Consider the following 15,137-nt stretch of genomic DNA (forward strand, 5'->3'; position numbering starts at 1 on the left):
ACAGTTCCTGGCTTCCCTTGCAGCCTCGGCAGGGCAAGCCTGTATTTACACAGCAGCTTCTCCTTTTGGGCTCATCAGAAGAAAGGAGACTAGTACTCTTCCCATTGGCACAGCAAGGCACATTTAAGTGAAACAGTGTATCAGAACAGGCAAAATGTAAGTTGAAATATAAAAAGAGGGAAAAATGATTACTAGAATGTGAATAAGTTTTAATACATGTGTTTTTGTAACAGGCACAGCATCAGTAAAAAGTAGTGTGCTAAGAAAGTATCATATGGCACAGATCATGCAATATAAATGTTGGCATGAGTTTACTATATATTCCTTACCAACTTACTATATATTCATCACATTTATTTTAAGCGTATAAATTCTAGATTTGTTCAACACACATGCAGTTGTAGAGTCCCTTGGTATGGGATTGCAACTGCTTGTGCAAAGCCCTACGTTAAAGGGGATTTCAATAAAATCACACGCTCCCTTCCTATTAGTTTTATTTTGAGCTTATCTTATTTTAGCGGTTTTCCATTTCAGATAAGTATGCTCAGCTTGCACGGTAAATGCTAAAATGTCCACGTTAGAATTACATTTAGGCAGTAAAATGACTTGGTGTGAAAGATAATTACTTCAATTCAGGGGTGTGGGCAGTGCCTCTGAATACTCCAGAAGAGCAGGCACACTTGCTGTCCAGACCGATGGAAGTGCATCCGATCCATCCTCACGGAGTTCCCAGTCCCCTTGCCTTTATCTCCTCAAATCAGAAATCATGTTGAGCCATGTACCTGCCTCCCACCATCCTCACCAGCTGATTTCCTGGTGGTTGCTGGTCCAGAGGCGCAGGGTTTGCCCCAGGACTCAGGTAAATACCACCTGGCAGCATGTTTTACTGTACTGCTCAGAAGGGGCTGGTGTACAACCAGGGAGTGATATACACCTGTACTGGCTTCAGTGGTTAAACCACAACACCACAGATGGGGAACCTCTGTTCTAATCTTGTCTCTAATCTTGAAAGAGGTCTAATTATTAGAGAGTTGTGATACAAAAGACTAGCTTCACAATGAAAAATATTTTTACCTGGATTCTTTCTGTTGCTGTAGGCCACAACTGTCTGCATAAGACCTTCTTGAGAACATCTGGAAGAAGGCTGACAGTTATGAGCAGAATTATACCCAGCCACGCAGGACCACTAGACAGCATTTGCATGAACACATAATACATCCTCTGATAATTGAGAAAAGGCCTGGCAGGAAAAAGATTAAATAGATATTACACTTCAATACGCGAGACTGGCAACGTTAAATACAAAAGTTATGACAGTGATGAAATATTTCAGGGTCAGCTTCCCAGTTTGCGGGAGTTCACCCATCCCAGTTTTCTCAGGAGATCTAAACACGCACTGGCTAAGATAACTATCTTCCTCTTGACTTCCAGGCTGCAGGAAATACCATGTTGTCCTCTCTCCCATGCTGCCTCTCCCTTGCAAAGACAAACTAAGTCACATTTGTATTCTGTTTATGCTCTTCCATCTACTCCTTATCTTGCCTCAGATATTTTCCACCTTTCTTCTCAGTGTTCCACCCATCACTTCCCTCCTCTTTCCCAACGCACACTCGTTTGCCTGTATCCTCAGGGTAAGGCTTGTTGACCACACCTTTCTTCATAACTCTCAAGCTCCCCAAAGCATCTCTCATGGTGTCATGTTATGCTCCCTAACCTGTTCACCACGATGGTATGTGCCCCCACTGTCACTACCTTCACTTTTGTGTCTCCCTGTACCTCCATGGCAGCTGTGTGGTCATTAAAATGCCATCACTGTACAGTAACGGGAACCGGAGGCCGAATTTACTGAGCGCAAAGACCAAAGCACACTTTGCAGCAACACTGCAGTATAAAGGCCTCCTACCAGTAGGGCTGTTTCCTGCTAGTTTCCAAAATTTGACAGAATCTTTGCATTCTAAAAAGGTGGCCACATTAAACTACATTGCTACATGTAAATAGTCACATCTCTAATACACAGCAAGGCTGGCTGGAAAACATTATCAGGAGAATTCGTTTTTGCAAACTGTTTTCATTCTGAAGCTGAAGAAACTGAGATCTGATCTTAATGGGGGAAAAAAAAAAACCAAAAGCAACAACAAAACAAAACAAAGAGGCTACTGAATATCCAAGGAGTTGACAGGTGGTTACTCATTTGCAAAGGACACATTGAAATACAAATCCTTGCTCCAAATTAGATGGCACCTTAATCACCATGCAACAGTTAACCTCTGCTTTCTCTCTGGTCCCCTAAAATGTTTACTTATATCTACAAAGCAGAACAGCTCCAGCAGAAGAAGTCAGAAAAGGTAACCTTGTAACTTGGCACTCTACAGGTGAGAAATGCAAATTAAGTTCCTGATGGCTATCAGGCATAGTAAGAACTTGAATTTGTTTCAACTCTATCTCCTTCCCGAACATTTCTCTTTCAAGTAAACGGAATTTTTTAATAGATTAAAAAAAAAAAAATAAGGCAAACCAACCACTTTCAATCAGCTACATACAAGAGTTTACTAATTCTTAAAAAGCTTGTTACCAACAGTAGAACAAGTAGGTGCTCCGACATTGCTCATACAGTAAATCTACTTTGCTAAACAAGGGGACAAATAATGAGCTCAAACACAAGGACTCCTGGTCATCCACACAGCTTCAATGTGAGTTCCACTCCCTGTCTCTAGTTTACACTGCTACAGCTAGCTCCCTCCAAGACAAGCCCAGGAGGCGGGTGACTGGCCCCAGGCTGCATAGATGTGACCCACTCCATGACATTTTGCCTCAGATATGCAGCCTCAGCTCCTTAGACCAACCTTTGCACTGCTTTCCACTGACACTACTGAGTAGCCCCAGTAGCAGCCTGAAGTCTGATATTCTTCTCCTCATACTCTTCTTTAAGAGTATTTTAGCAGACAGTCAGTGAAAGAAGAGCTGAGCATTCTCTAATTACCATTACTGATGTGTTTAAAATGTGATTGCTATTGGGAGTTCTGCAGTATATAAAAGCTAAATTTAATTCTGTTTGCAACAAAAAGGTGAAATACGTAATAACTTTGTTTCTGAAACAACTTTTGCAATGAGATTTAGATTAGGGTTCATACCAAATAATTCCTCCCCAGAGCAGAGAAAAGATAATGTAGAATACCAGCGATCCCCAGATCATGAAGTGATTTATCCATGTCCAATAGTGAGTATCTAGTGCAAGCTGAAAAAAACCCAAATGAGATTATATGGTGTTATTACTATCTAGAAGCAACAGAACACTCAACAGGAAATGAAATAAAATGACATCCTTTGAAAAAAGGGAAGGATTCTGCACAGAATTAGCTAAAAAAAAAAGTTTTTCAATTTTGAGGAAAGTTAAGAAGGCACAAATAGCAAAATCTGTATATAAACTAATATGACAATGTGTGGTTGTAGAGCGAAACTAATATAAGTAAGCAGCAACTAGAAAACAAGCTCTAAGAAAGTTTCAATGGATAATACACAGAATAACTTACCTTCAAGGTAACCGTGAATACGAGCACAGTAAACACCAGTGTTCCAAAGGTCCAGTTTCCAAACATCTATAAAAAATGGTCCAAAGCAGTTACAGGTAATATTGCCCAATACTTTGGTGAATTGTACAGAATAACCTCTTAAAGCTATATATTGCTTTGTATCAGGAACTGACACTTAAGCAAAACTACTGAATTCTTACATCATTCTACCCATTCTATCCAGTGCAAAGTGTTTTGGTTTCTTGCCCTTGGGTGTACACACCTCAGATTTCATTTTCAGACAGGAAAAAACCACAATCAATGCACTCAAGCTGAAGATCACAGGTATGTTACTTAATAAGAATCAAGTGTAGCACAGTTAATGAATCACTGAGATTCACAAATTAACTGCTGTATTTTCATTAATCTTCTTGGACATCATCTTTTCTCTGATCTCCCTTCTCTGCTGTCCTTGGTACCCCAAGTTTCTTGGGAGGTTCAACAGCATGTTACACAGATGAGTAACAGTACAAGAAAGAATGTGATAACCATCAAAGCCAGGTAAGTACCTAAATGTTCTACATACATTCTAAGACAAAACACTAATACTAATTGTGGTTGATTTTCTCCCCACCTGCATAATGAAATAAAAACAGGGGGGTTTTTGTGTTTGGTTTTGTTGGGGTTTTTTGTTGGTTTAAGTGGGCAGAAATGATCATTAATGCTGATGGAGGGAAAAACTAGTGGTGAGTACGGTCAAAGAGGAGTGCCTGGACTGCAGCAGTTTTCAGATGACAAGGTTCCGGATCCAGAGGAACACTGGGAAAGTAAGCAACAGAGTTAGGTCACTGTATTTTAGGAGAAGACACTGTTTGATTCAGAGTATTGCATCCATGAAAGACAAGGGTGCCCAAGACAATGGAAAGATTTTGGAAGATACAACCGCTGAGGTCTCACGAACTCCCTTCTACAGGAAGACATGGAATTTCAGCAGAAGACACAGTTGGCCAAGCAGGATGTTTCTCAATGAACAAAAAGGCAAAATAGGAGCATACAACAGATGACAATATGGGCAGGCAGCAAACAGGTAGCATAAAATCATTACTTGGGTACAGAGGAACAAAGACACAGGGCACTGGGACAGGCTGCCCAGAGGGGCTGTGCAGCCTCCTTCTCTGGGGACATTCAAAACCTGCCTGGACACAACTCTGTGCAACCTGCTGTGGGTGACCCTGCTGTAGCAGGGGCTTGGACTGGATGATCTCCAGAGGTGCCTTCCAGCCCTGGCCATTCTGCCATTCTGTGGAGCCCAGTTAGTGTGGTTAGTGAGGGATGTTGAGGGTGACAAAAAGGATATTTACAGGTATCCTTGCTTCAAAAGGAAAAGGTATGTCCACTGATGGAGTGGTAGGACAACCTAGAGGAAGGTGTTGAAGTGCTTAAATATTCAATACTCTGGATATTAGTCTTCATGACCAAAACCTGCTCCTTGCATTTAACAGCAAAGCTGGGGAAGGAGCAGCCGACAGTGTGGAAGCAACAGGTTAAGGAGTTGTTAAGGAGGGAGAGCACTGGATGCAATGTATTTTGAATTTAACAAGGTGTTTGACACTTGACTTGGACAGCATTCTCATTTGGAAGGTTAGGAAGCAGGGGCTGGGCAAACAGGCTGCTACTTGAGTTGAAAACTTTCTGAACCACTGGACTCAAAAGTTTAGTGGTCAATGTCCTTGACGGTTGGCTGCTCTTGATCAGTGAACCACACTAAGGACTGATGCTGGGGCTGATATGGTTGAATGTCTCTGTCAGTGGCCTGGTGGTGACACAGAGAACATCATGAGCAAGCTCCCAGGTGATACAAAAAATAGAGAATAGTTGACAGTGAATGGCAGAGTTTCCATCCAGGGAGACGAGACCTCCACTGATTTGAGAAGTGGGCTAATAGACATAAATCAAACAAGGAAAAGAGCACAGTTTTACACCTATGGAGGAGTAACAACATTATATTGGAACTGACTGGCTGAGCAACCGCCCTGCTGCAAAGGAAGCTGCAGTGGGGTTACAGTGGACTCCAGGGTGAATACAATCCTATACTATGTTCTCTCTATACGTCCGGGAAACTGCAAACTGAGCTGTACTGGGAGGAACATGGTCACTAAAGAAAGGTTATTACTCCCACCTACCCAGCTACAGGGAGGTTGAACCTGGAATACCATGCCCAGTTCTGGGCCCCTCAGTTCAAGAGGGATGTGAAAAAAATTGGAAAGGATCAAGTGGCAGGCAACCAAGGTGGTTAGCAGTCTATAGCTATCCTGTGATGAGAGGTTCAAGGACTTATTTACTGTGGTGGAGGGGAGGTCAAGGAACAACCTAGTAGCTACCCACAATTATTTTAAAAACAATTACAAAGACGAAGAACTGGAACAAACCTCTCTTCAGCAACAAGAAAAAATCTGCTTAGGTATCAGGGTAATTTTTTTTACCATGAAGGCAGAAAAACATTGCAACAGGTTGCCCAAAGAGCTTATGGAATCTCCATCCTCAGGGATATTCAAAACTTGAAAAAGACTAGACAAAGCCTTGAGCAACTTGATTTTGATTAGCCCTGAAGAACGTAGGGAATTGAACTGGATCACCTCCAGGGTCCCTTCCCATCTACATTATTCTGTATGAGCTCACCCAATACCAGATGACAGGGGATCCACACGGGCAAGTGACCACATGAATGTGCTGCAGCAGGAAAAACTCTGAATGGAGACTACAGCCAGCCACAAGACAGAAATCTGTAGGAAACTAGGCTGAGATAATCTGATCAACTGGGAAAGGAAAATGATTTTTAAAAATAAACAAATGACTGGCTGAAGAAGATTCATTATTCTGAGTAACCATTTCATTATTTTAAAATTACTCAATGTGTGACCGAGTGTACAGAACACAAGATGAAGTGGAGAAAACCTTCAGCATTTTGACCTTTTGGTTTGGTATGTAATACAATAATTTTATAGGGTCATGCCATCACTACAGCATTTTCTGTGCCCTGAAAAAAAAAATCAACGCAGTTTAAACTGGACAGGAATCTGGTTCAGGAACTTCAAATTATGCCATTTACTGGCTTTCTTCTGCAGTTAAATTTTACAATACTCTCATGTCATATCTGGCATCTCTCAGAGAGCCTAGTGTCAATCTAAGTTTCTGCACACTGAACTGATGTGTCCGTACTTCCAATAAAAGCTTTGTGTGTCAGGCTAGAAAGCACCGGGCTGCAACCAAACGCTTCACCTACCCAGCTTTTTAGCTCAGAAAATGAGGTCATAGCACAGGGTCACCAGACTCCGTAAGGCTGCTAATTTGGCACAAAGTTAAGCAGAGCAATATGGGATGGTGTGAGTTACAAAAACTCACAATGTATTTTTTCAGCATTGAATATCTCAAGATACCACTCATGTCTTCAGGCTGTGAATCAGCCTTTTGTAAGTCTGTTTGTTAACAGCTAGTTTATTAACAAATATTTTTCTGTGCTCTGCTCCCAGCCTATACAAGACTTCCCCTCCTTCTTCTGTGACTGTATTTGTTGATCTTCCATGTTCCAATTCATCATTCTACTCACCTTTCATCCTTGCTGTTTTGTATTTCCCAGTCTGTTATTCCTTTTAACTCAGTTTCTCCTACCTATCTCTGAACCCAGATTAACAATTATACTTAATCCACACCACATCAAAAGTTAAAATAAAAAAAATCACAGAGGAAATACATATTCTCATGTGGGTAAACTAAGATCACATTGTCAACCTGCAATTACTTCTATGGGGCCTTCTTTTCTTCTTACCTTCCTTATGTAGTTGGTCTCTGACTATATGTTTTTATACCACCAACCGTGATGTCATATCCAGAGTGGAACACCATACACACAAAGCAGTATCACAAATCAATAGCAATTAGTAAGAGATAAATCTTTGGCATCTTATTATATTTACCAGGAAATGACAGGCAAACATTTAATCACTGAAATTTGCTTCATAAAAGTACACTTTTCTATTATGCTAGCAGTATCACTCAACAGCATGCAAACAGTTTCAAAGAAATTTCTAAATACTGAGAACCATCCCTGGGGGGATTATGCTTGGAAGCAAGCTTAATGGTATGCAAATTTTAGTCTGACACAGGCATCAGTCTAAGTGAAAGACATTGACTTTCTTCACTTTTTACTAGTTTTGCAACAATGCTGATTAGTTCATTTCTGGAGGGAAAGGTTAATTCAAAATTTTTGCTTCGGCACCCATTTTAACAGTTTGGAACCTAACTTGAATCATCTTGTATCATTAGTGTTACTTTCAGCTCTTTTATCCCCTTTCCTGCTTCCTACCTTTTCCTTGTTCCATAATAATGTTGTGGTAAACCTTTCAAACCTTCAAACATTTCATTGACTTTTTCCCTATCTGAGCATAATTTACGTGCTTGGAAATAAGCATCAACATCAACTAGCATTCATGTTATGTATGAACTCACATGTGTATCTCTGACAACAGTAACATTTGCAAGCCTTTACATATAGAATTGCAACTCAGTATCTGTAAGTTTTATACATACACATGAGCATACATACTGAATAATGATGAATTTTTTAACGCTCTCTGACACTCAAGAGTCAGAATGTCTCATCAAACACCACATTTATCATCAAATATTAACAAGGGTATCTAGTTGTAGATGTAAACATTCAGAATTTGGAAATCAGGCACTAGTCTGGCTTTAGAGCTTTAGCAAGAACAATTTGATTGAAAGTGGGCAACAGAATTAAAGGAAAATTTCAAAAAGGAACCCAGTCATAATATTTGCAATGCAAACCATTTACAAACTGTGTGCAAGTATAAGAAGTCTAATTCTGAGGACTATAAATACAAACTGACGCAGAATTTGAACATCTAACAAGACCAGGAAAAGAAGTGCTGCAGTGTACGGTTATGTCTGACGGAAATTCATTCTGTCCTTAGAAAAGCTCTTCCTAACAAGTGCTCTCTCACACACTAGCAGTTTATTTCCCTGATAGATGTCACAAAGATGGTATGTAATGATATTTGAATATTGCATTTCTAGCAAACATGTATGTTACATATAGTCAACAAATATTGTACAGTTTATTTTCTCTCTCACTTTGAGGGTCTTTTCTAAAGCCATTCAAGCAACTTATAGCAGAAATTGTAATCAATTTTCTATAGCGAAGAGGGTCAGCAACAAAATGTAGGTTACAGAAAAGCATAGAACAAAACAACAAAATGCAAGGAAGCAAAAAGCTTACTTATTTTTGAAGTTCACGGCTCTACCACACCTGATGTACCTTAATATACCTTATACTCCATATAAGTTCTTTATATTTTAAGTTACAAAGTAGCAATAAAGAGCATTTCTATCTATAGGTTTAAGTGATATTTTGAAATAACTATAGGAAATATTTAACTGCTCTTTAACAGTTTAATTAAAGAACAGTAAAAGATGAAATGGATATCATGACAAATCCACAATAAGTCTTACCATGTGAGTGCTGGTTGTCATTAGCTGAGGATAGGAAGAGAAGCAAGTAGCAAAAAGAAAAAAAGCACACAAATAAAATAGACCAAAATATCAATGGGTAAAATAAATAAAATGCAAAAGTTCTCAAAATTTGCATTCATGTGACTGCAAAGCAAGTAGATTATTTTAAGCTGCCATATGTAAAAAACAATTAAAATATTAAAAAGCTTGTTATATTTAAGCTTTTATGATCATTTGTAACTACTCTACCAAGAGTCTTTTGATACGTTAATCAAATATTCATCAGATGCATGTTAAGCATGAAACAGAAAAGTTACTATGTAAATTCTGAAGGAATACTTGGAATTTATGATATATATTTCTCCTAAGTTGTATCTAGTCCTATGCCTCTGTTTACTGACACACCGTACATCCTATTTGCATGGTTTCCTAAACAGACAACCCATCTATCTCACTATAATACATTAAACAGTTATCACCTGTGCTGGAAATCTTGAATAAAACAATTAAAACTATGTTCATAGCACAATCAACATTAAAAATATGATCTTTGATTGACTGATCAAATCCAGCACTAACCTGTCCATTGCTGGTCACAACTGTGTTGTCATACAAGAGATAGGCACCAAAGAAAAATACCACAGCATCAAACACTCCTAGGAATGTCCAATAAATAAATGCACGCCAGCGCAGCAAAGCATTCTTGGCAACATCTCTGTGTAAAACAGGATACATGCATTCTTTATCAGCATGTTCAAAAAACCTAGACAAATCATGTCACTCATACTGGTTTTTGAAGGAAAAACAATTACGAGATCCCGTGCAAAACTACCTTTATACAAAATATGTCTGTTTTCCAGTATTCGCTATGCATGCAATGATCCGTAGATTTTAAATGGAAACACTAGAGGTCTCTAGAGACTTTATTTCCCATGGGGTATTTTCATACAAAATATTCTAACAAAACAAAACATTAATTTTATGTGGAATGTGCGAAACAAGGATTTTGCAGTTGAGTTGAAACTTCAGGTGAAAGTGGATTCTTGAGTGTTTTCCCACAAAGCATACAGGGATTGGTCAACAATCAGACTGTTCACTAGCATGCATTTTCTTAATACAGAAAAAATTAAGTATTACAACTTTAATTCTTGCCCACAGAATGAGTATATATCAACTTGGCATATATCATAAAATACATCAACCAGAACGCAGTCAAATGAAAACCCTGAATTACAGAAGCATTTACTACCAATCAATATTTTCACTCTTATGCACTTTAAAAACTGTCTGACCATATGAAGTCATTTCTCCCTGCAGACTACCACTATACAGCGCAAAACCATATGTGGCTAACAATAGCCTCATCTGGCCCAGGACAACTGCACTATTGCCCAAAACAGCTTAGCAGTATCTGTTACGATATCAAAACCCAAATGTTTTTGACCAAATAACCTCTGCTAGCTTTCAAAAGCCAAAAAGGTCTTCCAAATTACCATTTCTAAACTGAAAACATTTAAGATATAGAAGAGAAAATAAAAATGGGGGGATCAGTTTCAACAGTAACATCTTGTTTTCCTTTGCAATTTCATAGGTAAGAACATATCACTGCATTGATTAACTTTTGGGCATCTAATATCACCTCTCTCAAAAAATGTTTTCCCTTTGACTATCTACTATTGCTCTGAAATGTACTGTGTTTGCAGCTACAAGAATCAAAACTGGGCACTATTCCTCATTTAGACAGCCACATGCAGTTAATTGGTAAGAACTGTATTTCAAGTGGCCAAGAAGCTAAACCAGTCACCATTTCAGTGCCTAGAAGCCAGGCAGCAATATGCAGAAGTCATTGTTGGACACCACACAGAACATATCCTATGATACAGCACTACCACTCAGTCCTCTTTTCTTTTAGAATAAAACATGTATATAGAAGAAACAGTATGTTTTCTCCTTTTAAATTATTTCTGTTCCCCATGGCTCGAGGACACAGTGTACTAAAACGATTCATATTTTGATTGGTAGAAGAGTAATTCTATCTTGCTCTCACTAACATAGCAAACGAATGGTGTGGATTGAAGTATGTAAACATTCATGTAACAATACATGTGTATCTGTTGTAGTTTACAAATTGTGCACATGGTCTTCAACCCTTCTGTTGCAGTGTATCTGATGTTCTACCGTAACCTTGCGGCACAGAAATCCTGAGGGCTTCCACTATAACAGAGCTAGATCCCACAACCAAACTGTCAAACTTTGGGGCACAATGTATTCATTTTACCTGTATAGGGAAGGCTCTCTCTTGAGTGTGTCTGCACTGACATGTTGTTCCATTAGACCATACAAGAGGATAGGAAGGGAAGTGAAGCTGATATTGTACAGGGTTAGATACGCAGTATCGTATAAAGTCTGTAGATGGAAAAGAACTAAATCAGCCAGTTTTAATTTTAAAACGCTATCCACTGCATGACACTTGAATTAAAATGAACGAGGCACCTTCTTCAGAAAAAACTAAAAAAAAACCCTAAAAAAACTATTATCACTTCAGAATTGAGGCAAATATCCCTGAACAGCTGCTAACTGATATAAGACACAATTCTGCACTTGTACCCCAACCCTCTGGAGGACAAAATGTCAACTAGAAGATCAATTTAATAGTCTGGTCCACATATCAGCCCCCCCCCTCCAGTTGTTTGAACCACCCAAACTGAACAACAGCGGATTCCTGTAGAGGCAGAAATGCCTCTCTGGCACATCCACCCCTCTTTTGTCTCCTCCACATGTATATGACATGGAGACATGCAGGGAGGATCAGGGAGTACTACAGAGGTTCTTCAGCTGCGGGTAATGCAATGAACTGTACAAAGGCACACCTCAACATGTCTTTGATACTTCTTCCTGCGAACTACTTTTTCATGTATGTATCATCATTGAAACTAGCCCTCAGACTTACCATGTCACCCCATAAAAAGGGTTGTTTTTTCCCAAAATCTATTTGGTGATCATTTATGCTGTAAAAATTGCTGTCAAAAATCCCTTTTTGATTTAGAATTACATTTAGCACTTAAAAGAACAGGAAAGGAACCTAAATTTTCATCAATGCATGCTTTCATAGCTAAATCCTAATAATGCTTGATAAAAATCTACAAAGGTTTCAGTGGTCATTTGAAATTAAAACCAAAACAGACCAAAAAAAAAATAGTTCTGTCATTTTTACTCCTCCTGGAGCTTTCTTTTGAGACATTCCACGAATTCAAAGCAACAGTACTATCTTCCAATTAAATCCTCCTCTCGACCAATTTAATCCTGAAAATATTAATCCTCTTTTTGTCTAAATCCGGTCATTCTTTCCTTTGTTTCTGAAGAAAGCAGAGGCAGACTTTTCTGCACAAACCAGACAAGAGCAAGCCGGAAAAGTAAATAAACAAAACTTCAGAGAGGAAAAATATTGTATCCTCTCCTGAATGATGGCCCTTTTCTGGTGAGCAGCAGTTCACTTTTTCTGTCTTTCCATGTTTATTTTTTCAACTAATTGAATGCTACTGTTTGTCTGAAGTTTGCAATTCATACCTGTACATGCCAGAGAAGACTAGTTTATTCTTCTATTTTCATTCTGAATGCTAAAAATGAACAACTAGTTCAATTACCTATCTTTCAGGATTGTCTCTGTCCACACTTAAGCTTAAACCTGAGAGACTCTAAATTTCCCACAGACATTGCACTTTGCATTGCCATTTTCAAATTTCGGTCTCCTGTATTCTTTGACTTTGAAAATAACATTGCTTTTATGATAATTCATTGATTTCTGTAACTTAAGTGCAATTGCCACTGAAAACCACATGAACCAAAAGCGATACTCTTCTTTTTACACTGTGTAAACTAACCTAGAAATTTTCTTAGCTGAACAGGCACCATGTTAAAAGGATCAATTTTTAAAAAAACATGCCAAAGAGAAAATGGGGCAGTGAGGGAAAAAGAACAACTAACCTGTTGTGAAAACCCACAGAAGAACTGATATAAAAACTGAGGAAAAATGAAGCAGACATTCTGAAAGACAAAGTGACACAGTCATCAAATGAAATACAAGCACTAATTTATATGGTATACAATGACATAGCTGTGTGTATCGTAATTTTATAACACTAGTAACAGTGAACATTGCAGGAACAATAGAAAGAGCTGCATACATTAAACATCAACATTCTCAACTTACAGTAGTACTGTTAAGAAAAATGCTCAAAATATTTTGAAAGCAAACTTATAAGGCTAGAGTTTCAAAATTCAAGGGCAATGAATTTTGTGACCCAGGAGCACAGCTCAGTCAGAGGCAAGGCAAATAAGGTGCAATCCGCAATAGGACACAAACTGTGATAAGCCAGCATGGACACTGTGGTTAGCCAGCAAAGTAATTTTAAGATGTTTCGAGCTGTGGTACCAAACTTCACCCTCTCCTAACTATACATATAGTTAAACACTAAGATGTTGAATTATCTTCTGAAGGCTCCTTGCAACAATTTTGCACTGTTTACTGAAAGAACCAGGATTGGATCCCAACATTTAGACATACAAACCTGTCAAAACAGGGGGATGCACATTATAAACTTTCTCCACCTACACTATCCTAATGAAGTTAGAAACGGATGTAAATTAAGTTATGATAAGTTCTCAAATACTATTTCCAACCTGATTTAAAAGGCCACTGTAGAGAGAACCCAGACTAGTAGGACAGTCAAGATGGAATTTGTAAGAGAAAGAGAGGGGGGCAGAAAAAAACAGACAAGGCAAATTTTGCGTTTAAACATGCCACAAATTGCAGAATATATCTATATAGAAGCTATTTCACTTCATGGTCTGAATAAAAACAATAATCCCATTTCAGCTTTGCATCTGTTACTCAACAAAAATCTATTTATGGAATTATTGGGGTTTTGTACCATTGACTGTACAAACTGTATATTGTTAGACATTACCATATAAGTTTTTCAGATTTATGTAATTAGAATAAGCATTCTCCTACCTTATAAAAGAAGTATTGCACAAGTTCAGATATCCTAACATAATAAAAATGCCCATGAACAAGCAACATTTTTTTCAAATGTTTAAATTTAGGTATTGCATAGTCACTGTTTCTTGCTGCTTGACGACCTTCTTTGCCAATGATTCCTTTTAAAAAAAGTGAAGAAGCTGTTTAATAACTGAATAACTATTTCAAAGAGACAATTACTTGAAAAATTAGGTAATAATGCTATGACATTGATCTAATAAGCAATCACCACTTAAAAAATTCCTGGGGTAAATTCACTAAAAGTTGTGTACAAAATGTATAAGCTGATTCTTTGAGACTACTTATTTTTAAGAAATACGTGTTTTTTGTCATTTCACTTGAATTAATATTCTAAAAAGCATACTTACCTATACCAACATGTGCTTCTAGTATCATACTGACATCATTTGCTCCATCACCAATTGCTAATGTGATAGGATGCTCCTTTGACAACTTGATCAATTTTACAATCTGGAAAAAAAATAGTTTTAAGAACTCTTCTCTGTAATAGTTTGCTTATTTGGCTTGAGTGTACGATTGCATGAAATCTAATCATTTCATCATATACATCACACAAAACGACCAACACAGTTATATAAGAAATTCTGCAAAGGGACACAAAACCAATATTACCCAATGTAACTACTATGTATAAAGATCACAGTAGCTTCTTCATACTAAAAGTATTTATTCCAAATATAAAATAACATTTTTCAAATATTTCCAAACTATTTTGAGAGAGATGGACAGGAGGAAAGAAGATAAGAAGAAAGGAAGATGTTCAGATTGCTTAATGCTGTGTAAATGCATTAATAAATTCAAATGGTTCCAGACAGAGTACAATTTCAAAGAAATACTGATATAAAGACTGAAAGATTCTGCTTTCTTAACTGTGCTGCCATTTTTCTTACTATTTAAGAAAAGATAATAGGAATCTGTAAATATCTAAACACTACTGACACAGCAACTGTCCAAAAACGTGACTTCAAATCTCTCCGTTACTAATGATCACCTCTGCAAATCTGGTACAGAGTCAGCTGCAACTAAAAACTTCTACA

At 38.0% G+C, this 15,137-nt stretch overlaps 1 protein-coding gene across 9 annotated transcripts in view; it reads right to left on the bottom strand.

The window, feature by feature from the left end:
• Nucleotides 1–15,137, bottom strand: part of ATP11A (ATPase phospholipid transporting 11A) — a 131,538-nt gene that overhangs the window by 10,338 nt on the left and 106,063 nt on the right. For 6 of the 9 annotated variants that reach the window (XR_008746835.1, XM_055801850.1, XM_055801847.1 and 3 more), the window contains exons 21-29: nucleotides 14,448–14,550; nucleotides 14,053–14,198; nucleotides 13,023–13,082; nucleotides 11,317–11,444; nucleotides 9,618–9,753; nucleotides 9,039–9,062; nucleotides 3,531–3,596; nucleotides 3,132–3,235; nucleotides 1,075–1,240 (exon numbers count right to left, since the gene is read on the bottom strand). Coding sequence is in view for 8 of the 9 variants with exons in the window: in XM_055801850.1 (XP_055657825.1) it covers nucleotides 1,075–1,240; nucleotides 3,132–3,235; nucleotides 3,531–3,596; nucleotides 9,039–9,062; nucleotides 9,618–9,753; nucleotides 11,317–11,444; nucleotides 13,023–13,082; nucleotides 14,053–14,198; nucleotides 14,448–14,550 (933 nt within the window). In the remaining variant the exon portion in view is untranslated. The remainder of the gene's footprint in view (nucleotides 1–1,074; nucleotides 1,241–3,131; nucleotides 3,236–3,530; nucleotides 3,597–9,038; nucleotides 9,063–9,617; nucleotides 9,754–11,316; nucleotides 11,445–13,022; nucleotides 13,083–14,052; nucleotides 14,199–14,447; nucleotides 14,551–15,137) is intronic. The other 3 variants (XM_055801848.1, XM_055801854.1, XM_055801855.1) reach the window with 1 other exon arrangement.

The sequence above is a fragment of the Falco peregrinus genome, chromosome 4 (assembly GCF_023634155.1).
Source record: "Falco peregrinus isolate bFalPer1 chromosome 4, bFalPer1.pri, whole genome shotgun sequence".
NCBI lineage: Eukaryota > Metazoa > Chordata > Aves > Falconiformes > Falconidae > Falco > Falco peregrinus.